The following is a 24,725-nucleotide window of genomic DNA, read 5'->3' on the forward strand; positions in this document are numbered from 1 at the left end:
ATGTAAAAAGAAGGCCGGGCGCGGTGGATCACGCCTGAAATCCCAGCATTTTGGGAGGCTGAGGCGGGTGGATCACGAGGTCAGGAGATTGAGACCATTCTGGCTAACATGGTGAAACTCCGTCTCTACTAAAAATACAAAAAATTAGCCGGGCGTGGTGGTGGGCACCTGTAGTCCCAGCTACTCAGGAGGCTGAGGCAGGAGAATGGTGTGAACCTGGGAGGCGGAGCTTGCAGTGAGCCGAGATCGTGCCACTGCACTCCAGCCTGGGGCACAGAGCACGAGACTCCGTCTCAAAAAAATAAAAAAATTAAAAGAAGCAAGTGGAGCCATACATGGTGGCTCAAGCCTGTGAGCCCGGCACTTTGGAGGCCAAGGCAGGTGGATCACTTGAGGTCAGGAGCTTGAGACCAGCCTGGCCAACATGGTGAAATCCCATCTCTACTAAAAATACAAAAATTAGCTGGGCGTGGTGGCGGGCACCTGTAATCCCAGCTACTCGGGAGGCTGAGGCAGGAAAATTGCTTGAACCCAGGAGGCGGAGGTTGCAGTGAGCCGAGATCGCTCCATTGCACCCGAGCCTGGGCAACAGAGCGAGACTCTGTCTCAAAAAAAAGAGAAGCAAGTGGAATTAATTTCACCACATATATTTAACTCATTATATCCAGAATATTATAATTTCTGTAATACATATGCAGTTATTCTTTCTATTTTTTAATTTTTGTAGAGACAGGATCTTGCTATGTTACCCAGGCTGGTCTTTTTTTCGAGACTGAGTCTTGCTCTGTTGCCCAAGCAAGAGTGCAGTGGCGTGATCTTGGCTCACTGCAACCTCTGCCTCCCGGGTTCAAGCAATTCTCCTGCCTCAGCCTCCCAAGTAGCTGGGATTATAGGCGCCTGCCACCGCGCCTGGCTAATTTTTGTATTTTTAATAGAGCTGGGGTTTCACCATCTTGGCCAGGCTGGTCTCAAACTCCTGACCTCAGGTGATCCGTTCGCCTCGGCCTCCCAAAGTGCTGGGATTACAGGTGTGAGCCGCCATGCCCATCCTTTTTTTTTTTTTTTTTTTTTTTTTTTTTTTTTTTTTTTGAGACAGAATCTCACTTTGTTGCCCAGGCTGGAGTGCAGTAGCAGGATCTCTGTTCACTGCACCCTCCACCTCCTGGGTTCAAGCTTCAAGCGGTTCTTTTGCTTCAGCCTCCTGAGTAGTTAAGACTACGGGCGTGTGCCACCACACCCAGCTAATTTATTATTTTTTTTTTTGAGATGAAGTTTCACTCTTGTTGCCCAGGCTGGAGTGCAGTGGCAAGATCTTGGCTCACTGCAACCTCTGCCTCTCGAGTTCAAGTGATTCTCCTGCCTCAGCCTCCCAAGTAGCTGGGATTACAGGCATGTGCCACCATGCCTGGCTAATTTTTTGTATTTTTATTAGAGAAGAAGTTTCACCACGTTGGCCAGGCTGGTCTTGAACTCCTGACCTCAGATGGTCCACCCGCCTTGGCCTCCCAAAGTGTTGGAATTACAGGCGTGAGCCACTGCGCCTGGCCTAATTTTTGTATTTTTAGTAGAGACGGGGTTTCACCATGTTGGCCAAGTTGGTCTTGAACTCCTGACCTCAAGTGATCCACCTGCCTTGGCCTCCCAAAGCGCTGGGATTACGGGTGTGAGCCACCGCACCCAGCTGCCCAGGTTGGTCTTGAACTCCTGGGCTCAAGCCATCCCCCCGCCTTGGACTCCCAAAGTGCTGGGATTACAGGTGTGAGCCACTGTGCCTGGCCAATATGCAGTTACCAATGAGATATTTTGGTTTTTGTTTCATACTAAGTCTTTGAAATCTAGTGTATACTTCACACTTATATCACATTTCAGTTTAGATAGGCTGTGTGCAAGGGCTCAGCAGTCACATGTAACTAGTAGCTATGGGACTAGACAGCACAACTTTAGACAGCCCTTAAGTACCAGGGCTGTCTAAAGAGCCCTGGCACCAGAAGAGGTTCTGCTTGAAAGATACATGATCCTGGCCCTAGGGCTTCCTAGCCTGGCGGGATCCACGGGGTCCATGATCAGGGAGGCCTTGTTGCACTTGGGGAGAACAAGTCGTTGTTCGCTCAGAGGGCTCAAGACTACATGTATACTCAGTTTATTCAGTTAAGGAAATCGAAGGGAAAAGATGGTGAATCCAGGAAGGCTTGCTGGAGGTGGTACCTTAGAGCTGTGAAACTCTTCATTCATGGGGAAGAGGAAGAATGGAGCTCAGGTTTGGGTGGAGGGTGCTTCAGGTCCCCCAGGGTTTTTCCTGAGTATATAGGTGGTGATATTCCAGAGGGGGTTATGGGGGCAAGATGCAGGGTCGGTGGGAGGGCAGTCAGGTGCCCTGACAATGGTGCTTAGTCATCACCCCCAACTCCATAGTGCCACTCCACGGGCAGTCCCCACTAGTGACGGGTGAACGTGTGGCCACCAGCATGCGGACGGTAGGCAAGCTCCCGCGGCATCGGCCCCTGAGCCGCACTCAGTCCTCACCGCTGCCGCAGAGTCCCCAGGCCCTGCAGCAGCTGGTCATGCAACAACAGCACCAGCAGTTCCTGGAGAAGCAGAAGCAGCAGCAGCTACAGCTGGGCAAGGTGAGCCTGGAAAGGTGAATGGCCTGGGGCTGTGGTGGGGGCAGGACACAGGAGAGTACCAGGCTGGCAGAAAAGTCCTCCTTTCAGGCCAGACACGGTGGCTTGCGCCTGATTGGGAGGCCGAGGTGGGCAGATCGCCTGAGGTCAGGAGTTCGAGACCAGCCTGGCCAACATGGTGAAACCCTGTCTCTACTAAAAATACAAAAATTAGCCAGGCGTGGTGGTAGGCACCTATAATCCCAGCTACTCGGGAGGCTGAGGCAGGAGAATTGCTTGAACCTGGGAGATGGAGGTTGCACTGAGCCCAGATCGCACCATTGCACTGCAGCCTGGGTGACAAGAGTGAGACTGTCTCAAAAAAACAAACAAAAATTAGCTGGGCGTGGTGGCGTGTGCCTGTAACCCCAGTCACTGGGGAGGCTGAGGCAGGAGAATCGCTTGAATTTGGAAGGCGGAGGTTGCAGTGAGCCGAGATCGTGCCACTGCATGTCAGACTGGGCAACAGTGGGAGACTCTGTCTCAAAAAAAAAAAAACGTCCTCTTCTCAGAGGAGCTACCTCGCCTTTTTCTAACTCACATAGAAGCTCTACCTGGAAGAAGGGAGGGAGGGAAGGATAGACTGTTCTGGGTTATAGGCTGCACAGCTGCTCCCCAACTCCCAGCTGATGTGCCCCCATATTCTGTTATCAGATCCTCACCAAGACAGGGGAGCTGCCCAGGCAGCCCACCACCCACCCTGAGGAGACAGAGGAGGAGCTGACGGAGCAGCAGGAGGCCTTGCTGGGGGAGGGAGCCCTGACCATGCCCCGGGAGGGCTCCACAGAGAGTGAGAGCACACAGGAAGACCTGGAGGAGGAGGACGAGGAAGAGGATGGGGAGGAGGAGGAGGATTGCATCCAGGTTAAGGACGAGGAGGGCGAGAGTGGTGCTGAGGAGGGGCCCGACTTGGAGGAGCCTGGTGCTGGTTACAAAAAAGTGAGCCCCGTCCCTGGTCCCAGTCCTTGGTCACCACCCCTCTGTCTTTCTCCACCCCTGCCTCTGCCCTTGTCTTTTCCTCTCCCCCATCTGCAGTTTCCAGGCTGTGCAGGAGCAGCTTTCTGTAGAGAGCAAAAGGGGAGTGGGAAGGAGGCCGGTGGGGAGAAGGGGGAGCTGTTTGTGTTGATCTCAGAGCTGTGTCTGTCCTAGGCTGCCAGTTCCCTCCCTGTGTCTGTGATACTGGCCTGCCTCTCTGCTTGTGTGTCTGTGTGTGCATGCGCGGGTGTGCACGTGTGCACACGTGGCCTGTGTGTATCTGCGTTTCTGCCCGCGTAGGGCCGGCTGTGCGTCGGTCCCTGTGCGTGCCTGTGCGTGTGTGTACACACACGCCCCTGCTGTTACTACTGTCTGCCTCGCGCCTAGCTGGCACTCCATTCATTGCGGACACAGCCGAGCCCTCTGGGCCTGACTCATCCCGCCCCCACCCCGCCCCCGCCCCCACCCCTCCCAGCCTCTTACCTCAATGCTACTCTTTGATGTGACTCATCACGTCTCCCCCATCCCTCCCCGTCTCAGAGGAGATGTGTCTCCTGTCCCTGGAGGGAGCAAGTGGGAGGAGGTGGGGGAAGGAGGAGACTTGGAAGAAAAGGGCTGGATTGGGGCCCCACTGGAGGCCCTGACAGGGCCTGCCCTCACCCCTGTCCTGGCTGAGTCTGACCCAGGCCCCCTCCCATTCTCCTCCCCTCCAGCTGTTCTCAGATGCCCAGCCGCTGCAGCCTTTGCAGGTGTACCAGGCGCCCCTCAGCCTGGCCACTGTGCCCCACCAGGCCCTGGGCCGTACCCAGTCCTCCCCTGCTGCCCCTGGGGGCATGAAGAGCCCCCCAGACCAGCCCGTCAAGCACCTCTTCACCACAGGTGAGCCCCCACCAACTGTTAGGTCCTTCTACCAGGCACCAGAGGGCCTGTGTGTGGTGTCTGCCCCATGGCAGGGGGAAGAGGCTGCTGGGGCCCCTTAGGCACCCTGAAAGGAGGGGACACAGGCCTTCGTTCTCTCCCTGTACCCCAGAGCTGTTCATGGTAGTGGCAGGGCCTTCTGCCTCAGCCGGGAGAGTGGGTAGCATCTTTCTCACCCCGCTGAAGGAAGGACTGCCCCACAGCCTGAAGTGCTGGGTAGAGAGAGCCTGCTGTCCCTGTTGGGCCCTGACCTTCTATCTTCCCTTCCTTCTCCCTGTGAGGTCTGGGATGAGACCAGAGTCCTCTTCTCTATGAAGCTGCCACAGGCTGGGCTCTGGGGGGACACAGACGTGCCTGAGGGTGGCCCTGTATCACCAGTGGAGAGTAAGACACAGGGGTTTGGCAGGAGGGGGAAAGCAGAAGGTGCCGTGAGAAGGGTGCAGCTGAGGAGGCACAGCTGGCAGAGATCAGACTCATGCGAGTGTCCAGGGCAGCCTTACTGGGGCTTGAGGAGCAGGGAAGCTTCTGACAGGCAATAATGGAGCAAAGGAATTTCAGGAGGAGTCAAGAGGGGGCAAAGGCTGGAGAGGAAAGGCCAGGTGCAGTGGCTCACACCTGTAATCCCAGCATTTTGGGAGGCCAAGGTGGGAGGATCACTTGAGCCCAGGGTTTGAGACCAACGTGAGCAACATAGTGAGACCCCGTCTCTTTAAAATAAAAAATAAAAAATAGGTTGGGTGCAGTGGCTCACGCCTGTAATCCCAGCACTTTAGGAGGCTGAGGTGGGTGGATTACCTGAGGTCAGGAGTTCGAGACCAGCCTGGCCAACATGGTAAAACCCCATCTCTACTAAAAATACAAAAATTAGCCAGGCGTGGTGGCACATGCCTGTAATCCCAGCTACTCGGGAGGCTGAGGCAGGAGAATTGCTTGAGCCCAGGAGGCAGAGGTTGCAGTGAGCCGAGATCGTGCCACTGGACCTGGCCGACAGAGCGAGACTCTGTCTCAAAAAAAACAAAAAGAAAGCTAGGTGTGGTAGTGCCTATAGTCCCAGCTACTCAGAACGCTGAGGTGGGAGGATCGCTTGAGCCCAGGGTGGTGGGGGCAGTGGTTGAGGCTGCAGTGAGCCATGATAGCACCACTACACACTCCACTCCAGCCTGGGTGACAGAGTGAGACCCTGTTTCAAAGAAAAAAAAAAAAAAAAGCTGGAGAGGAGAGGGGGCAGGTTTGTGGCAGGGTGGCTGCGGTGGCCATGGGGAGGTGTTTGGACCTGGGGGTTGGAGACAGCTCCATGAGCCCTGCTGAGGATCATGGTAGCCAGGCTGGGATCCTGGGCCCAGAGCAGTGCTGGCTGACACATAGGTCTGTGGCCCAGGTGTGGTCTACGACACGTTCATGCTAAAGCACCAGTGCATGTGCGGGAACACACACGTGCACCCTGAGCATGCTGGCCGGATCCAGAGCATCTGGTCCCGGCTGCAGGAGACAGGCCTGCTTAGCAAGTGCGAGGTAAGGGAGCCCCTCCTTCTTCTGGCTCTCAACTTAAATCCAGCCTTTGTTTCCCTGTTAGATAAGCCTCTCTTCATGCTTCTTCCTCATCCTCTCTTTAGCCCCAGACTTCGGGGCCAGTTCTCCCACCACCCCCTGTTCCATCCCTTGCAGCCTGTTTTCCCCCATGGTCCCCAGCTGAGTGGGGGAGGATCCGGGAGTAAGGTCATGACGGAGCCAGGATCTACTTTCTGAAAATATTTGGATCTCCTGAGGCCAGGAAGTGGCTCTGTGTGCCCTGGCTATGGGGCAGAGAGGCTCTGAGAGAGCTGTGCCTTTGTGTGACCCCTCTTACTGATCCTCCTGGCAGCGGATCCGAGGTCGCAAAGCCACGCTAGATGAGATCCAGACAGTGCACTCTGAATACCACACCCTGCTCTATGGGACCAGCCCCCTCAACCGGCAGAAGCTAGACAGCAAGAAGTTGCTCGGTGAGCTGGCACATGGGTGGGCGGGCAGGCATGTTCAGTGTCAGGGTGGGATGGGGGCTCTCAGGAAGACTGCCTGGCCAGGCTAGGAGGGTTGTCCCCATGGGCATAGGGCATTACTGCGGCAGAGGTGGCACAATTATCACGTCACACACCTCCAGAGGGCGCCACTAACATAGAGCATGCTGTGGGGCGCGGTGCAGGAGGATGGAAGTGCTCGGCTGGGGGGACTGCTTTGTTCCCCTCCTCCCCGGCTTATCATGCTCCTCTCTCCCTGCCACCTGCCCCCAGAGGTAGGACATCCCCAAGGACAGAGGACTGACAGCTCCCAACTGGTGTGGGCTGCAGAGGCCTGTCTTGTACTTGGGTCTGAGCCCTCATTTTTGGTGGCTAAGCCTGTAGCCCTGTGGCAGTTGAGGTGCCTTTTTTTTTTTTTTTTTGAGACAGTCTTGCTCTGTTGGCCAGGCTGGAGTACAGTGGTGCAATCTCAGCTCACTGCGACCTCTGTCTCCCAGGCTCAAGCGACTCTCTTGCCTGAGCCTATTGAGTAGCTGGGTTTACAGGTGTGTGCCACCACGCCCAGCTAAGTTTTGTATTTTTAGTAGAGATGGGGTTTCATCATGTTGTCCAGGCTGGTCTCGAACTCCTGACCTCAGGTGATCCGCCCGAGGCCACTTCTAGAGTAGCTCTATTCCTCTTCCGTGCAGGCCCCATCAGCCAGAAGATGTATGCTGTGCTGCCTTGTGGGGGCATCGGGGTGAGTAGGGCATACAGCAGTGGGGGTGGGCGGGCGGCTCTCCTAGGTCTGTCTCTTCCCTGCCTACCACAGCCGCTGGCCCACTGTCCAGGTGCCCTCCCCTGTTCTTGCCCTGCAGGGGGCACACTGAAACCTGCTTTCCTGCCTTGCAGGTGGACAGTGACACCGTGTGGAATGAGATGCACTCGTCCAGTGCTGTGCGCATGGCAGTGGGCTGCCTGCTGGAGCTGGCCTTCAAGGTGGCTGCAGGAGAGCTCAAGGTGAGCGTGTGCTTGTGACCTCAGTGCCCCTTGGCATGGCCCTGCTCCTCAGAGGCAGAGGACAGGGGCAGCCTTGGGATCCTTTCAGTGAGGCACTGTCCTTTGCAAGCTCAACTCTCAGGCACCAGGGTGGGAAGGAGTTGCCAGCTGGGAATTCAGGTTATGAGGGACCAACAAAAAGACACTAATGCCCAGTGCTCTCGTGGGTGTCTCGAGGCAGAAATAGTGTCTGCCTGCTCAAGCCTCATGGTTGGCATTCAAAATGGTCCGTTGAGGCTGGGCACAGTGGCTCATACCTGTAATCTCAACACTTTGGGAGGCCGAGGTGGGCAGATAGCTTGAGCCCAGGAGTTCGAGACCAGCCTGGGCAACATAGTAAAACGCTGTCTCTACAGAAAATTAACCAGGTGTGGTGGCGTGTGCTTGTAGTCCTAGCTATTCAGGAGACTGAGGTGGAAGGATTGTCTGAGCCTGGGAGGCCAAGGTTGTAGTGAGCCATGATCGCGCCACTGCACTCCAGCCTGGGTGACAAAGCAAGACTCTGTCTCCAAAAAAACCCATAAAAAAACAAACCCCAACAAAATTGTGCGTTAAACATATAGATCTGCTTTTCTGGTTTGTGTTCACTTCCCTGCCTGGCTTGTGCTTCTGTCCTGTGCTACCCCCTCCACGGCCTTCCTGCCTGGATCTTGTCTGTCACCTCTGCCTGCACCTCTTCAGAATGGATTTGCCATCATCCGGCCCCCAGGACACCACGCCGAGGAATCCACAGCCATGTGAGTGCCCTAGATTCCCTGCCCTCACCCCTTCCTGTCTCTTGCAAACGTCATGCTGAGGCTGACCTCCTGCCCTTTTCTCCCCTCCTCAGGGGATTCTGCTTCTTCAACTCTGTAGCCATCACCGCAAAACTCCTACAGCAGAAGTTGAACGTGGGCAAGGTCCTCATCGTGGACTGGGTAGGCAGTGAGCTGGTGGGGCTGGGCAGGGGCGGGTAGAGCTAGGACCAGGGTCAGCCTTCAGGAAGTCTCCTCCCCCAGCCCCACCTTCAAGCACCCCAGTCGTCCTCATCCTCGGGTGCTGGGTGTGGGTGCAGAAGGAAGGGCGCTGGGGCTCCTGCCGGATGACAAATGTCACATTCCAACAGGGCTCCCTCCTCAACTATGAAAGACATTTAGCTCCTGTTCCATCTTGGCCCTCACGTTGCAGTTTCAAGCAACGAAGGGGATTTCCTACCTTGAACGGTAGTGACGCTGCTGCCATTGCTAGTAGCCGATATTTCCTCCCACCCGCTACAATTAGGAGCAGACTGTATACCAGGAACCCAATGAGTACTTCATGGCCACCTCGAGTAGTAAGAACGAGGATGTCCATTTCTGTGAACAAAGGTGTTGTTGCGTGACTTACCCAAGGCCACTCAGCTGGGGATGTCGGCACTGGGTTTCAGACCAAGGCTTTTGGCCCCAGCACTCTGCTCTTGCTACCATGGGTGCTTCCCAAACCCTGCTCCTAATGGTGGAGGCAGAGGCACACGCCACTCTCTGTGAGCTGGGGAAGTAGCCAGGAGCAAGCCTCAGGAAGGACAAAATCTCTTGGAAGCCCAATTCTGGCTTAAAAATTCATGTAAATGTTGGATCCTCCTTCAGAATCTTATGTGCTTGTGGTTGGGCACAATGGCTCAAAGCCTGTAATCCCAGCACTTTGGGAGGCCAAGGTGGGTGAATCACTTGGGGTCAGGAGTTCGAGACCAGGCTGGCCAACATGGTGAAACCCTGTCTCCACTGAAAATTCAAAAAAATTAGCTAGGTGTGGTGGCGGGAGCCTGTAATCCCACCTATTGGGGAGGCTGAGGCAGGAGAACTCCTTGAACCCAGGAAGTGGAGGTTGCAGTGAGTCAAGATCATGGCACTGCACTCCAGCCTCGATGACAGAGTGAGATTCTGTCTCAAAAAAAAAAAAAAAGAAAAAAGAAAAAGGAAAACAAAAAAGGCCGGGTACAGTGACTCATGCCTGTAATCCCAGCACTTTGGGAGGCCAAGGTGGGTGGATCACCTGAGGTCAGAAGTTTGAGACCAGCCTGGGCAACATGGTGAAACCCCATCTCTACTAAAAATACAAAAAAAATTGGCCGGGCATAGTGGTGGGCGCCTGTAATCCCAGCTACTCGGGAGGCTGAGGCAGGAGAATCGCTTGAACCCGGGAGGTGGAGGTTGCAGTGAGCCCAGATCGTGCCACTGCACTCCAGCCTGGGCAACAAGAGTGAAACTTGGTCTCAAAAAAAAAAAAGAAAGAATCTTATCTGCCTGTTTTAAATTCCCTACTAGCCTTAATGTTTTCCTCAAAACTGTGAAGTGGAATGGGTTCTGTAGGGAGATATGCCACATTTATCCCGTGGTTTTGAATATCACCTACACAGTGCCACCCCACAGAGGCTCAGACCTAGTTAGAGAAGTGTGGGGTGTGCAATACCATTGTGAACAGAATATGGATGCCCTGTGGCCAAGGGTGGAGTCCTGGGCTCAAGCGATCCTCCCAGCCCTCAGCCTCCCAAAATACTAGGATTACAGGCATGAGCTACAGTGCTCAGCTGACAGGTGGAATTTGACCATTGGGTCAGAGCGCGGGCCATTTTCCCGATGCTTCTACCTCCCCTCATAGGACATTCACCATGGCAATGGCACCCAGCAGGCGTTCTACAACGACCCCTCTGTGCTCTACATCTCTCTGCATCGCTATGACAATGGGAACTTCTTTCCAGGCTCTGGGGCTCCTGAAGAGGTACAGCTCCTGGGCGTAAATGCAGACCCTCCTGGCCCCTCTGGGAGGTGGCACAATGGGACCTGGCGGGGAGCCACGGAGGCCCATGGTGGTGTTGGTACCTGGGGAGTCTGGCTCCTAGTGGGAGGACCACACTGACCTGACTGCCCCTCCAGGCAGAGCAGAGGTCAGTGGAGTGAGATCTGGAGGCAGGGGTGAGGGCAGGGGCAATGTTTCGGATTCCCAGGTGGTGAGAATAGCCCTCTCCCCAACTCTGGTGCCAGGTTGGTGGAGGACCAGGCGTGGGGTACAATGTGAACGTGGCATGGACAGGAGGTGTGGACCCCCCCATTGGAGACGTGGAGTACCTTACAGCCTTCAGGTAGGGACTGAAAAGGGCCATGGTAGTCAAGGGGAGCCCCTCTGGGCCCTGCAGTGGGAGGGACAGAAGGCACTCAGTTCAGTGTGGGTAGAGGGGGTTGTCTCTGGGAGGATAACAGTGGGGCGAGGCCTGGCCTGGTCATCTGCCGGGCTCAGCTTGGGCCATCTGTTTGCAGGACAGTGGTGATGCCCATTGCCCACGAGTTCTCACCCGATGTGGTCCTAGTCTCCGCCGGGTTTGATGCTGTTGAAGGACATCTGTCTCCTCTGGGTGGCTACTCTGTCACCGCCAGATGTAAGCCTGCTGGGGGATTGAGGGAGGAAGTGAAACAGTGAGGATATCGAGTCCAGTGGGGCATGGGGCAGGGAACAGACTGATATTGCAGCGGACGGGGAAAGCAGGGGGCAGGGCCTAGACTTGGAATCATCTTGGTAACTCCCCCAACTTGTCCTCTGCCAACCCCGGCCTTGAGGGGATAGGAGGTGGAAGTGGGGTAGCAGAGGATAGAGGATGTATCCTGCCGGAGCTGTAGAGATGGGCTTGTTGGTCCCTGGTGTTTCAGTGATGCTCCTTGTCATTGGAGTCTTCAGCCAGTCTGTTAATGTTTTGACTGTGATAGGGCATTTAGTCCACTGATGCTGCATTTTATTATGGATATATTTGGGTTTATATCTCCCATCACATTTTGTGCTATTTGTCCCACCTCTTGTGTTTCTTTTTCTCTCCTTTTCTTTCTTTTTTTTTTTTTTTTTTTGAGGTGGAGTCTCACTCTATCACCCAGGCTGGAGTGCAATGGCGTGATCTCGGCTCACTGCAACCTCCGCCTCCTGGGTTCATGCCATCCTCCTGCCTCAGCCTCCCAAGTAGCTGGGATTACAGGCACGTGCCACCATGGCCGGCTAATTATTGTATTTTTAGTAGAGATGGGGTTTCACCATGTTGGTCAGGCTGGTCTCGAACTCCTGACCTTGTGATCTGCCCGCCTTGGCCTCCCAAAGTGCTGGGATTACAGGCGTGAGCCACCGCGCCTGGCCTTTTTTCTCTCCTTCTCTTACTGGCTCTTGAATTGATTACCTTTCGCCATTTCTTCTTCCTCTCTTCACCCATCCTCAAAGGTTTTGGCCACTTGACCAGGCAGCTGATGACCCTGGCAGGGGGCCGGGTGGTGCTGGCCCTGGAGGGAGGCCATGACTTGACCGCCATCTGTGATGCCTCTGAGGCTTGTGTCTCGGCTCTGCTCAGTGTAGAGGTAAGGGGTGGGAAGGAGCTGGGAGGTGGCAGGCCAGAGGGCTGAGGGGCCAGCAAGGGGTCAGCCAGCACTGGGAGCCCCTTAGGAAGCTTTTCCTTGGTCCTAAGGAACAGCTAATGGCCAGGCTTTCTGAGTATGGGTTTGTCCAAAAAGGCCATGTTTGCCCCTGTTGTGAGGGATATCTGGGGCTGAGTGGGGCAGTTAGAGGGGTATGCATGGCAACCCTACTCCCCACCCTAAGCCTTCTCTTCTTTCCCCTGCCAGCTGCAGCCCTTGGATGAGGCAGTCTTGCAGCAAAAGCCCAACATCAACGCAGTGGCCACGCTAGAGAAAGTCATCGAGATCCAGAGTGCGTGAGGACACGTAGAGGGGCTCAGGCTGCCAAGGGGGCACAAAGCTTGTGGGAGCACCAGGACTGGGACTGTTCATGTGGGTGTCCTCTGCCCTCCCTGACCCCTTGCCTGTCTCTCGTCCACAGGCAAACACTGGAGCTGTGTGCAGAAGTTCGCCGCTGGTCTGGGCCGGTCCCTGCGAGAGGCCCAAGCAGGTGAGACCGAGGAGGCCGAGACTGTGAGCGCCATGGCCTTGCTGTCGGTAGGGGCCGAGCAGGCCCAGGCTGCGGCAGCCCGGGAGCACAGCCCCAGGTAAGCAGCAACCCGCACCACCTCTCTGCCCTCGCCCCTGCTGGTGCGCCCCACTCAATACCCTCCCCTATGCTTGCCCCACAGGCCGGCAGAGGAGCCCATGGAGCAGGAGCCTGCCCTGTGACGCCCCGGCCCCCATCCCTCTGGGCTTCACTATTGTGATTTTGTTTATTTTTTCTATTAAAAACAAAAAGTCACACATTCAACAAGGTGTGCCGTGTGGGTCTCTCAGCCTTGCCCCTCCTGCTCCTCTACACTGCCTCAGGCCCCCAGCCCTGTGGCTTCCACCTCAGCTCTAGAAGCCTGCTCCCTCTGCAGGGGGTGGCGGTGTCTTCCCAGCCCTGTCCCATGTGTCCCTCCACCCATTTTCCTGCATTCTGTCCTTTTCCTCCTTGGAGCCTGGGCCAGCTCAAGGTGGGCACGGGGGCCCAGACAGTACTCTCCAGTTCTGGGGCCCCCCTGAGTGAGGAGGGAACGGGAAGTCGGTGCCTTGGTTTCAGCTGACTTGGGGGGAAATGCCTTAATTTCACTCTCCTCCCTTCTCCAGCCTCAGGGGAGGATCTGGAGGATCCACTACTGTCTTTAAGATGCAGAGTGGAGGGGAGGTGGGCACCCACCCTGCGATTCTCCACCCTTTCCCCTTCTTTCGTCCTCACCATCTCTGCACAGACCCCTCTCCTCCTCCTTCCTCTTGGTCTCAGCACTGATGGGAGGCTGGTGCCCAAGCTGTGGCCTGCAGTCTGTGAGGAGGGCTGTCTTGCCTCACACTCCTCACAGCCTACTTCCCCTTCCCCGGGGCTGAGAGGGTGAAAGTGTGTGGGGAAGGAGAGGACTGGTTTCCTGGGTTCTCAGGGGCCAGGAGGAGTAACAGAACCAGGTCTGCTCCCCACCTTACTCGGATGGCCTCCCTGCCCCTCTGCTGGCACAGCCTGGGCAAGGGGAGAAGGTGGTCCCTGCAGAGGGGCTCCAGGCTGGTGAGAGCCCCCCTGCTGTCAGGACCAGATTTTCCCAGCCATCCAGCATGCTGCGGGGAGAAGGGGCAGAGGCTCACCTCCCTCCTGGGGTCTTTTGCTTTGGATCCTGGGGATGGTGAGAATGGAGGTTCTAGAAGGGGTAAGGCCAGAACCCAGGGATCCAGGAGTCGGCTCTCAGCTGGAGCTTCCATACCTTCTGGGCTCCCTTTGCTGACCACCAGCCCAAGGGAGCTAAGACCAGGAGGGGGCTGGGCGCTGTCCCTTCTCTTTCCCAGGAGCCCTGCCAGGGGCTGTGGGCCTACAAGGCTTCCAGGGGATGCTATCCAGCCTGTAGGAAACCAAAGATGGGAAGTGGCTCCTAGGGGGCTGACTCTTCCTTCCTCCTCCTCCCCAGTACCACATATACTTTCTCTCCTTCTATCCCCAGGGCCCCACCAATCTGTTTACATATTTATTATCCTATGGGGGCCTGAGCAGGATTGAGGGAGCCAGGGGAGGGGCAGGAGTCCCAGCACCATCGGTTCATAGTGTGCTTGTGTGTTTGTTTTAGATCCTCCTGGGGGATGGGGATGGGGCTAGGCCCAGTGTACTAGGCCTCTCTGTGCTGAGCCCCAGGCTCCCGGCCCCCTACCCACTCTCTCCCTGTGGCTGGTCTGGTTCTCATGTAAACCCACTCCTTGCTTTGTCTCCCTGGATATGGATTTCAGTTAAGCATTTTGTAACCCGTTACACTGTGTGTCCTTGTGTAAATAAACTTGTTTCTGGCAGTGCCTTCTGGGGCCAATGTCTCTATTCTCTGGGCTCCCAAATGGAGTAGAGGTTCTCATCCTCCTTTCTAGCCAAAAACACTACTCTTTTCTCCAGCCCCTGGACTAGAAGCCAATTTAGGAAACTGGAGGTTGGGGCGCAAGATCTGTCCTGTAAGTGAAAGACAGGGTTACACTGAATATAGTCACAGCATCTCATGGGACCTCTCATGTGGCCTAGGCAGTGATGAGGCAGGGGACCCAGGGCTGAGAGGTCTCACCTGAGTTTACAGCCCTCCTTTCCTGCCTCTCTGCCCCTGGAAACAGGGCTGGAGATGGCACAGAGACTACTGGAGCAGCCTGGCAAAGGTTCCACTTGTGCATACACAGGCAAGGCCCATGGAGATGTGCGCATAGGCAAGAAAGGAATCTCAAAGTATTCAAGGGCTTTATTGGGGCCGCCCTGGCTGCCCCTCACAGTGTTGCAAGAACCTGCTGGTCTTGCTGTTGCCTTTGCTCTTCGGGGGCTTGAGAGGAAAGGCAGAGGGAGGACCAACTTATCTGGGAGAGAGAAGGCCCATCTTTGGGGCTAAGACCAGGTGGTGCGGAAGCAGATTTAGGGAGGGGAGGGCCTACTTAGGGGCTGGAAGGGGATGGGGCTGCCTCCTGGAGTGTGGTGGTCACAGAGTGATGGCTTTGTGGGAGGGAAAGGAAAGGGAGGCACACAAGAAGTCAGGAAGAGTGGATGGGCGGTGCTTCCTGGGCACTGAACATGTGCACTGCCCAGGGCACGAGGGCCAGGACTAGGCATGGCCAGAGGGTGTACTTGAGGAAATTGAAAATGTAGAAGAGGCTGATCTGAGGGGGGTGGCCCAGCCAGTCCAGGGGGCCCAGCAGCCCCATGGCCAGCACAAGGCAGGCTATCTTCTGGCCATTTCCCAGCTGTGCCCGACGCACCTGGGCATAGCAGGGAGAGTGCAAGGCAATGCCCAGGCCCAGGGCAGCCCCTGAGTCACGGCTCAGGGAGGCAAAGGGCCGGCTATCCATGTGTATCCACTCAGGCCGCTCACACCACTTGAAGGCTAGGCTGATGGACCTGTGGGGAAGAAGAGTTCTTGCCAGGAGAGGCTGGAACATAGAAGGCCACTGGCTCTTGGCTATCTGCCCTTGGGGCCCACTCCCATGTTCTGTTTTGTGCCTGTGAGGGTCTATGTGAATAGGTAATGTGTCCTTTTTTAGCTATAATGAACCAGAGACACACCAGGCTAGGTGCAGGCGAGATAGGACAGGGCCCAGCCTGCCTAGGCTTCAAAGCGAGACTTACCAAGAAAGATCCAGGCCCAGTGTAAAGAGGGTCCAATAGATGAGGCTGGTGCCTAGCATGAGGGCCAGTGCAGTCAACCCATAGAAGCTTAGCTCCCGCTCCATAGGCACTCGGGGAGTCATCAGCCAGCCCAGGACAGCGCCTAGGAGAGTGGAGTGACAACAGCTTCAAGGAGTTTGGGGATATGACCCTCCCCACCCCGACCCCCAGCTGCAGTGCAGCTTGGCAAGAGAATAAACTGAGACATAATGGGGGGCCTCTGGGGTGGGCTCTACAGAAGCTGGGAGCGATTGGAAGATCCTAGACTGATCCTCCCACTGCCAAAGGCATCCTCTCAGTCCACCCCGTTGCCCCAGTTGCTCACCAGTTATTAGGCCAGCCAGCACCTGGTGAGGGAAATGTGCTAAGATGAAGATTCGCGACAAGCCAACCGCCAAAAGGAAGGTGCAATAAGCCAGACTAGGCATCACCCTTACCCAGCGGCTAGAAAGAAGAGAGGCAAGGAGCTCAGAGCATGTCCATACACAGCTTGGCCTCCTGCAGCACCCAGGTACTCCATGGTTGAACCACACAACCTAGGGTCCCCAAAACTCCAGCTCCCAGGCTGCCATGCTGCTGGGTCTATTAGGTACAGGGTGCCATCACCCCTGCTCCCAATGGTGGGCAATGCCAAGGGTATACCTGCGGGCCCGAGTGGCCACCTGCGAAGACAGGGCCGTCATTATGGGCCAGAGGGCTGCTCCTGTGATCATGCAGTGTCCAGAAGGGCTGCCTGCCAGCAAATCCAGAAGCTCGTGGTGAGAAGATGGAGGCAGAACCCCGGGGCCCCTGGTGATGCCTCAATAGTACAGCTGCCTCTCCTGGCTGAGAAGAGCTTTTCCCCAGCACTGATTCATAACTTGCTCTGCTCTGAGGCCTTTTTACTGCCACCTGAGGTCACTGCGCTCAGGTTTCTGTCCTGATCTGTGTCTCTTGGCTGTCCTCTATACAAGGTGGGCAGCTGGTACATAGCATGAGTGCCCTCCTCCCATAACTCAGCTTGGTCTCCCTGGGGTTCTTTTGTTCTCTGGGCCAGTAATTGAGAGGCTGGTCCTTTGGCTGGGCCACCCAGGCTGAAAAGTACTCTGAAATGTTCACCCGAACCCTAACCACGTTGGGAAAGGGAGAATGTTTGAGGCTTCCCACCTGGACCAGTCTCACAAGAAGAGGGGAACTGGTGAACCTGGGCTGGAGCCTGGCTGTAGTAACCAGACTCATGGACCCACCAAAAGGGCCTGTCTCCAAAAAGAAACCTGGAAGAGAACAGATGCAAGATGACTTTCCACATGCACACACAGCCAGGGGGGGTACAAGGTGGGCAGGACACGGAGTACTCTGGACGGCCTGAGGGGTGAAGTCAAAAAGGGACTACGATTCTGTCCACTGCTCTCAAGGTATCCATGGATACCTTGCCATGGTTTTCTACCTTAGAACAGGAGAAAGAAAGCACACTATTTCTTTTCTTTTTTTTTTTCCTAACCCTCAGCCTGTGGAAACACTATTTTTAAAAACTAGTCTGGGGCCAGGTACAGTGGCTCATGACTGTAATCCCAGTACTTTGGGAGGCCTTAGCTGGAGGATCACTTGAAGCGAGGAGTTCATGACCAGCCTGGGCAACATAGCAAGACCCAGATTCAACAAAAACAAAAAACTAGCTGGAAGTGGTGGTGCACACCTATAGTCTCAGCTACTTGGGAGGCTGGGCGGGCAGATCACTTGAGCCCAGGAGTTCGAGAATAGCCTGGGCAACATGACAAAACCCCATCTCTACAAAAAATACAAAAATTAGCCAGGCATCTTGGGGTGCGCCTGTAGTCCCTGCTACTCCAGAGGCTGAAGTGGGAAGGATCACTTGAGCCCAGGAGGTTGAGGCTGCAGTGAGTTGTGATTGTGCCATTGTACTCCAGCCTGGTGATGGAGTGAGATTCTGTCTCAAAAAAAGAAAAAGTAAATAAAATAAAAAATAAAACTGATACAGAGGCAAGAGATTGTGGTAAGCCGTGTGTGTGCTCTGAGATACTCAGCCGTCCCACTCTACCCCCTCTCACTGCAAGGCCAGCTCTTATCATCCACAGAGAGTCCAGGACCCAGCTCTCTCCTCCAGGCCCTCACTAACCCTCCTGCTACCCCTGCCTCCATGTCCCCAGTTACAGCCTGAATTATCCACACCTAAATTATTTAGGTGAGCCTCTCAGGTCTGAAAATGGGGGTGGGAAATGGACAGAGAAGGCTGAGAAAGAATAAGGAGGACAAAAAAATGTCAAAATCCTCTGGTCTAGCAAGTGCTTGGCTGGGCCCTGGGAACCACACAATGAAGAGGCTGCTGTGGCCAGAAAGAGAAAAGATGGGATAGCAAAAGAGATGCTGGCAGGAAGCCACGTGCTGGGGAGGGAGATACAGAAGGCACTTGCCTCTCCCCTCTGAAAACTGAGCCTAGTATATATACATCAAGTGCTCGCACAGAAAATAAACGGGGGTGCCAGGCGCGGTGGCTCATGCCCGTAATCCCAGCACTTTGGGAGGCAGAGGAGGGTGGATCACTTGAGGCCAGGAGTTTGAGACCAGCCTGACCAACAAGGTGAAACCGTGTCTCTACTAGAAATAAAAAATTAGCCGGGCGTGGTGGTGGGTGCCGATAATCACAGCTACGGGGGAGGCTGAGGCAGAAGAATCTCTTGAACCTGAGAGACAGAGGTTGCAGTGAGCCAAGATCATGCCATTGCACGCCAGCCTGGGCAACAGAGCAAGACTCCATCTCAAAAAGAATTAAAAAAAAAAAAAAAAGAATGCCAGGTTGCTCACGCCTATAATCCCAGCACTTTGGGAGGCTGAAGCGGGCGGATCACCTGAGGTCCGGAGTTTGAGACCAGCCTGGCCAACAAGGCGAAACCCCTTCTCTACTAAAAACACAAAAATTAGCCGAGTGTGGTGGCACACGCCTGTAATCACAGCTACTTGGGAGGCTGAGGCAGGAGAATGGCATGAAGCCGGGAGGCGGAGTTTGCAGTGAGCCAAGATTGCGCCACTGCACTCCAGCCTGGGCGACTGAGCGAGACTCCGTCTCAAAAAAAAAAAAAAAAAAAAGAAAATGAAAATGAATAGGAACTTTGCCACTTGGGGGACATTAATAGTGTCTGAAGGAGATTGTGATCTTTGGGGGACAAGGAATAGAGGGGGAGGCTTATACAGACTTTGAGAGAGGAGAGCACAAAGCAAAGGGCAATTAGGCAAGAAAGAAGTGAACAGACCACTGTGGTTCCCTTTACAAAAGGATGAGGCCCTGGTGGAAAAGAGTGGAAGGGAGGGGAACTCTATGTTGTTTTTCAGCAAGTCATTCCAGCTCATTGAAATACCTCCTATGAGCCTCCCTTCCTTCCCCCAGGCTGAGGATCTGGCAACAGAGGCTGAGGTGAAGGGAGGTGTGGCTGCATGCCCAGCCCCAGGGGCCACAGGGCCTCCACCCATGTCCCTGGGATTCCTGGCTTCTAAGTCTCAGTGTGAAGAGTCTACTGGTGAATGAAAGAGAAAGAAGAGAAAGTGTTCCCTGGAAAGCAGTGCTTTAGCCCAAACTTTACTGCATACGCACAGGGAATCACCTGGGAACCTTGTTAAAATGCAGATTTTGATTCAGTAGCTCTGGCCCGGGGCCTGAGAGTCTGCGTTTTTAGCTAGTTTTCAAGTGCTGCCTATGCCGTTGGGCATGGTCCAGGGACCACACCTTAATCTGCAAGGTGTCTCTGTCCTTAGCAGCTACCGTGATGCCCAGCACAAAGCATGCTTCTGAAAAATTATAGCAAATGAATGAATAGATGAATGAAAAAGTGAGTTGAGAGGTAGGAGTCTCCACTACTTAAATCACCATATTTGTTAAAATATGAATTCCCATAAACCAAAAATAAAAAATAAAAAATAAATTCCCAACCCCTTGGAGTTTCTAAATTAGTAAGTGTGAGATGAGGATGGGATATTTACATTTTAGACACGCCCCTTAGGTGATTTTTCCATCAGACCAGTTTGAAGAACACTGGTCTAATGAGTAGGATGGTTGGACTCTGAGGTTTGAGTCCAAGCTGCACAAAGATGCTCAAGGGGAAAAAAAATCAGGGACTACAGAGTAGGGGTGGGAAGGCCCTTGAGACAGCTGCTGAAAGAGACCAGGGCTTACACATGACTCAGGGCCCTCGGGGGTGGGGACCAGGATGCCGGAGGGTTTCTCTGTCTCACCACTTGAAGATGAGGTTGAGCCACTCGGTGATGAGGCTGATCCAGAGCACCGCGATGCCCACACGGCGGGAGGCGTAGTAGGCCGCGGGGAAGTAGAACAGAAAGAGGATCTTGGGATCGCCCAGAAAGGTGATCCAGAGCCACACGTTCTCCAGCCAGGCTAGCTGGTTCTGTAGCGCCTCGGCTATCACGATGCCCGCGCCCAGCGTGGACTCCATGGCGGCCCAGCTGCCGACCAGGCCAGGGCTTGCTCCAGGGCGGAAACCAAAGAGTCCAGGCAACGAAGCAGCGTCGACCCTCTGCTCTCCAAAGCCCACCCCTCTGAGCCCCAGGCCCCGCCCCGCCAGCGGTCACCACCAAGCCCCGCCCCCGGCAGTCCCCCGCTCCTGCAAGACCGGCCTCCAGCCGGTACTGTTTCCTCCTGCGCTCTCCTCCGGTTTTCCTCCCTACTGGGCAGCGCAGGGGACAAACCTTTGTAAAGGCGTTTCCTCAGGGCCCCACGTGGCCGCTGTTGCAGGCACGTGGGCAGCCGGCTAGCGGCGGCACCAGTGCGGTTCCGGGTCAGGGGACGGACTAGCCGGCGGGCCGCGCGCGCTCCCAGCGTCCCTGCTCCACTGATGCGAAGGCGGATATATAATCTCCAGGGCCGGGATTCTTTCCCCACCGGACCTCTCTTCTCCAGCACCAATACCCACCGAAAAAAAAAAAAAAAAAAAAAAACCAGCAAAAAAATAAATAAATAAATAAATCTGAGATCCTTTGGAGAAAAGGCTGCAGACAGCCCCTCCTCCTGGGAGCTGAAGCGGGATCCTAAATTTGCATACACCCCTAATCAGTTCACTCCTTCCTCCCCAGCCTCAAGACTCCCCCTTTCTAATTCGCCTGCTATTAATTTGGAGGCTGACAGATAAGTCTCTTGATTTTGAGGGGTCTTCCCTAAAAAGGCGAATTCTCACATATAGCGCAAAGTCACACTTCCTTCCAGTTCTTCCCTTGCTTCCCCCACCCCCATCCTCCTGCCATCCAAAACCCTGCTTAGGCAGATGAAACCAAGAGATAGTAACAGTGTTGGTATGGGAAGAGGATTGGCACACACCCGCGACAGAGTTTGAAACAGTCATCTGGGGGAACTCACATAGAAAATAGAAATCTCAGCTATTCTAGGCGAGGTCCTGCCTAGAATACTGTTGAACAGTGTCTCCTTAGTTTCTTTCTACCTCAATCAACTTTGTTCTTGAAAAGTTGTTTTTTTTTTTTTGCCGGGCGCGGCGACTCACACCTGTAATCCCAGCACTTTGGGAGGCCGAGGCGGTCGGATCACAAGGTCAGGAGTTCCAGACCAGCCTGGCCAACATAGTTAAACCCCATCTCTACTAAAAATACAAAAATTAGCTGGGCGTGGGGGCACGCGCCTGTAGTCTCAGCTACTAGGGAGGCTGAAGCAGGAGAATCGCTTGAACCCGGGAGGCGGAGGTTGCGGTGAGCCGAGATGGGACCACTGCACTCCAGCCTGGGCGACAGGGCGAGACTCTATCTCAAAAAAAAAAAAAAAAAAAAAAAAAGGTGCTGGGCACAGTGGCTCACCCCTGTAATCCCAGCACTTTGGGAGGCCAGGGCGGGTGGATCACCTGAGGTCAGGAGTTGGAGACTAGTCTGACCAACGTGGAGAAACCAAACCGTGTCTCTACTAAAAACACAAAATTAGCTGGGTGTGGTGGCACATGCCTGTAATCCCAGCTACTCAGGAGGCTGAGAGAGGTGAATCGCTTGAGCCCAGGACGTGGAGGTTGTGGTGAGCCAAGATTGTGCCATTGCATTCCAGCTTGGGCAACAAGAGAGAAATTCCGTCTCAAAAAAAAAAAAAAAAGGTATAAGGGAGGGAAGCTGGATATAAATCTTCGTTTATTGCCTTTGTAGTGAACAGAATTTTTATTCCTATTACAATGATTATACCAATACCTCCAACACCAGGAAGTTTTTTTTTTTTGAGACGGAGTCTCGCTCTGTCCCCCAGGATGGAGTGCAGTGGCGCGATCTTAGCTCACTGCAACCTCTGCCTCCTGGGTTCACGCCATTCTCCTGCCTCAGCCTCCTAAGTAGCTGGGACTACAGGCACCCACCACCACACCTGGCTAATTTTTAGTATTTTTAGTAGAGACGGGGTTTCACCGTGTTAGCCAGGATGGTCTTGATCTCATGACCTCGTGATCCGCCCGCCTCGGTCTCCCAAAGTGCTGGGATTACAGGCGTGAGCCACTGTGCCCGGACAATACCAGGAAGTTTTTTAATTGCCGAAGAGAAAGCCTACATTGTTTACTGAGTCTTTGAAAGTTTGCCCTCAACCTTAAGCAGCCTACTCCCACACTCCGCTTTGTAATATTTCTGACCTATACGTTCCTTGAAATCACCAAGTTCTCTCCTCTTAGGGGTCCTGGCCCGTGCAGTTCCCTCTGCCTGGAACATGGCCACTCTTTTTTCTTGCCAATCCTTCAGGTCTCAGTAGAGATTTTTCACTTCCTCCAAGAAGGACTTTCCTAATGGCTCCTAGAAGTCTTATATGAAAACCTATAATCACGATTCCATATAAAAAGTGGAAAACTGGAATGGCAATTATGTATGATTTATTATGGGGGCCAGAACAAGGATGAGAGGCATGAAAGTTCTCTGAGGCCGGCCACATGGCTCACGCCCGTAATCCCAGCACTTTGAGAGGCCGGCCGAGGCGGGAAGATTGCGTGAGCCCAGGAGTTTGAGACCAGCCTGGCCAACATGGTAAAACCCCATCTGTATTAAAAGTACAAAAATTAGCCGGGCATGGTGGCTCGTGCCTGTAATTCCAGCTACTCCGGAAGCTGAGGCAGGAGAATCGCTTGAACCTGGGAGGTGCGGGTTGCAGTGAGCCAAGATGGCGCCACTGCACTCCAGTCTGGGTGACAGAGCGAGGCTCTATCTCAAAAAAAAAAAAAAAAAAAGTTCTCTGAAAAAGCACACTATGAAGGAGCAGAATTTTTATTCCTATTATAATGAGTGTATCAATACTTCCAACACCAGGAAGTTTATGTTTCTTGGAGGGCAAGGAAATACTTTTGAACTTTGTTCAGGTTAAGCCGCGCCAAGACTGGCCCTTTGCCTCCCTCTGGACTAGAGAAAGGTCAACCTGTTTCTTGTACATGAAGCGAGGATCCAAAATTTCTATAGTGAGGGGTGGGTGGGTTAGCGACAGCCATTGGTGGTAGTAGGGCTTGAAAATGCACGCGCATAGTCCTTTGCATAAGATTAAGAAAACGACTGTTTTGTACATCAGACGGACATTAAAGGGCAGGGGCGCAAAACCCCTCCTCCAAGCCCCTTTTTGTCACTATCCGCTGCTCCTCATTCCTGCCTTTTGCCTGGCTTTCTGGGAGAGAGGGCAAAAAGGGAGAAAGGGAAGTGTCTTGACTTCTAAGAGTGATGGGTGACTAAGGGGGAACTACCATTTATTAAAGACCTAGTACATGCCATGCACTTATACCCGTTACCGCATTTAAACCTCCTAACTATGAGGTAGGTATTATTATGTAACAGAGTATAGCAGTAAATAGCACCGTCCTTGGAAATAGGCAGACTGTTTTTGCTAGTTGTGGAACCGTGGACAAGTTTAGTCTAAAACTTAGTTTATGTAAAAGGAGGACATTGATTCCTACCTCAAAGGGCTGTTAGATGCTCAAGAAGTGACAATACAAATGCCTATGAAGAAACAGGATCAGGTAATTTGCTTGCTCAAGGTCAGGTGATTTAGTAAGAGGCTGACCTCGGATTCTGGTTCCAGCTTATCTAACTCCACAGCCAATGTTCTTTCCACTATCACTCAGTAGTTATAATCATCTTTTTTTGTTTGTTTGTTTTGAGACAGAGTCTCGCTCTGTTGCCCAGGCTAGAGTGCAGTGGCACAATCTTGGCTCAGTGCAACCTCCGCCTTCCAGGTTCAAGAGATCCTCCAGCCTCAGTCCCCCTAGTAGCTGGGATTACAGGCACGCGCCACCATACCCGGCTTATTTTTGTATTTTTAGTAGAGACGGGGTTTCACCATGTTGGCCAGGCTGGTCTCGAACCCCTGACCTCAGGTGATCCACCCGCCTCGGCCTCCCAAAGTGCTGGGATTACAGGCGTGAGCCACCGCTCCCAGCCTTATAATCATCTTGTCCAAGTATCGTTAAGTCCTCTGAGGCTCTGATTCCTCATATGCAAAATGGGGTTAACATATTTTATAAAATTCATTCATTAAACTCTTGTGTGGAAGGTGTGCATATAATGGAGACTGCAGCTCCCTCCTCTTTCCCCTTTTCATTCCACGTGGGTCATCTATCCTTAACTTCTAAAATGGACTCTACAAGCATTTAACCGAGCGGACGCAGCTATACAAATACTTTTCAGATTCCCCTTTATTTCCTCTTCTTTCCCACTCCACCTAGGCTCCCGCCCCAACCAGCGCCAGGCCACGCCCCGGCGTGTGACGCAAGCACGCTCCGTGCGCGGCGTCGCGTCGCGGCGCTCACTGGGGGCCCGGCTTTCGCCCGCTGCTGCCGCCGCCGCCGCCGGCCGCGGCTGCACTCCCAAGATGGCGGCTCCTCCGGGCGAGTACTTCAGCGTTGGGAGCCAGGTGTCGTGCCGGACGTGCCAGGAGCAGCGGCTGCAGGGCGAGGTGGTAGCCTTTGACTACCAATCCAAAATGCTGGCTTTAAGTATCCTTCCCTGCTTGAAGCCCGAGTCCGGGCTGGCGTGTAGGTGCGGTGGTCGGGGGGTGGGGGACGACGGCGGCGGCTGGGGCTCTCTCCGGGCCTAGGGGCGACCGGCTACCGCG

At 54.2% G+C, this 24,725-nt stretch overlaps 3 protein-coding genes across 16 annotated transcripts in view; 2 read left to right on the top strand and 1 right to left on the bottom strand.

Moving 5' to 3' along the window:
- HDAC5 (histone deacetylase 5) overlaps positions 1 to 12,784 on the top strand; it is a 45,566-nt gene extending 32,782 nt beyond the window's left edge. For 10 of the 11 annotated variants that reach the window (XM_055387987.2, XM_063706383.1, XM_063706386.1 and 7 more), the window contains 16 exons: positions 2,413 to 2,624; positions 3,315 to 3,599; positions 4,349 to 4,514; positions 5,932 to 6,065; positions 6,415 to 6,535; positions 7,240 to 7,289; positions 7,442 to 7,549; positions 8,270 to 8,325; positions 8,418 to 8,505; positions 10,205 to 10,324; positions 10,588 to 10,685; positions 10,861 to 10,979; positions 11,801 to 11,934; positions 12,199 to 12,283; positions 12,413 to 12,578; positions 12,663 to 12,784. In XM_055387987.2, coding sequence (XP_055243962.1) covers positions 2,413 to 2,624; positions 3,315 to 3,599; positions 4,349 to 4,514; positions 5,932 to 6,065; positions 6,415 to 6,535; positions 7,240 to 7,289; positions 7,442 to 7,549; positions 8,270 to 8,325; positions 8,418 to 8,505; positions 10,205 to 10,324; positions 10,588 to 10,685; positions 10,861 to 10,979; positions 11,801 to 11,934; positions 12,199 to 12,283; positions 12,413 to 12,578; positions 12,663 to 12,702 — 1,982 coding nt within the window. In that variant the 3' untranslated portion in view covers positions 12,703 to 12,784. Of the gene's footprint in view, positions 1 to 2,412; positions 2,625 to 3,314; positions 3,600 to 4,348; positions 4,515 to 5,931; positions 6,066 to 6,414; positions 6,536 to 7,239; positions 7,290 to 7,441; positions 7,550 to 8,269; positions 8,326 to 8,417; positions 8,506 to 10,204; positions 10,325 to 10,587; positions 10,686 to 10,860; positions 10,980 to 11,800; positions 11,935 to 12,198; positions 12,284 to 12,412; positions 12,583 to 12,662 lie in introns of those variants that run through there. The other variant, XM_063706385.1, reaches the window with a different exon arrangement.
- A 1,945-nt stretch (positions 12,785 to 14,729) lies between these two features.
- G6PC3 (glucose-6-phosphatase catalytic subunit 3) lies at positions 14,730 to 20,487 on the bottom strand. Of its 3 annotated transcripts, XM_004041551.3 has the most exons (6): positions 19,886 to 20,487; positions 16,808 to 16,914; positions 16,304 to 16,394; positions 15,987 to 16,105; positions 15,623 to 15,764; positions 14,730 to 15,394 (listed from the first exon to the last, which is right to left on the bottom strand). In XM_004041551.3, the coding sequence occupies exons 1-6, from the start codon at positions 20,101 to 20,103 to the stop codon at positions 15,031 to 15,033; spliced, it is 1,041 nt and encodes a 346-aa protein (XP_004041599.1). In that variant the 5' UTR covers positions 20,104 to 20,487; the 3' UTR covers positions 14,730 to 15,030. The 3 variants fall into 3 exon arrangements, with proteins under 3 accessions (XP_004041599.1, XP_018883070.1, XP_055243965.1); XM_019027525.4 differs by lacking the exon at positions 15,987 to 16,105 and having other exon boundaries at positions 19,886 to 20,347; XM_055387990.2 differs by lacking the exon at positions 15,987 to 16,105 and having other exon boundaries at positions 15,623 to 15,787; positions 19,886 to 20,331.
- A 2,999-nt stretch (positions 20,488 to 23,486) lies between these two features.
- Positions 23,487 to 24,725, top strand: part of LSM12 (LSM12 homolog) — a 32,700-nt gene continuing 31,461 nt past the window's right edge. The window contains exons 1-2 of one of the 2 annotated variants that reach the window (XM_004041553.5): positions 23,487 to 23,631; positions 24,337 to 24,606. In XM_004041553.5, the coding sequence (XP_004041601.1) occupies positions 24,483 to 24,606 (124 nt within the window). In that variant the 5' untranslated portion in view covers positions 23,487 to 23,631; positions 24,337 to 24,482. Of the gene's footprint in view, positions 23,632 to 24,336; positions 24,607 to 24,725 lie in introns of those variants that run through there. The other variant, XM_031011426.3, reaches the window with a different exon arrangement.

The sequence above is a fragment of the Gorilla gorilla genome, chromosome 4 (genome assembly GCF_029281585.2).
Source record: "Gorilla gorilla gorilla isolate KB3781 chromosome 4, NHGRI_mGorGor1-v2.1_pri, whole genome shotgun sequence".
Classification (NCBI taxonomy): Eukaryota; Metazoa; Chordata; class Mammalia; order Primates; family Hominidae; genus Gorilla; species Gorilla gorilla.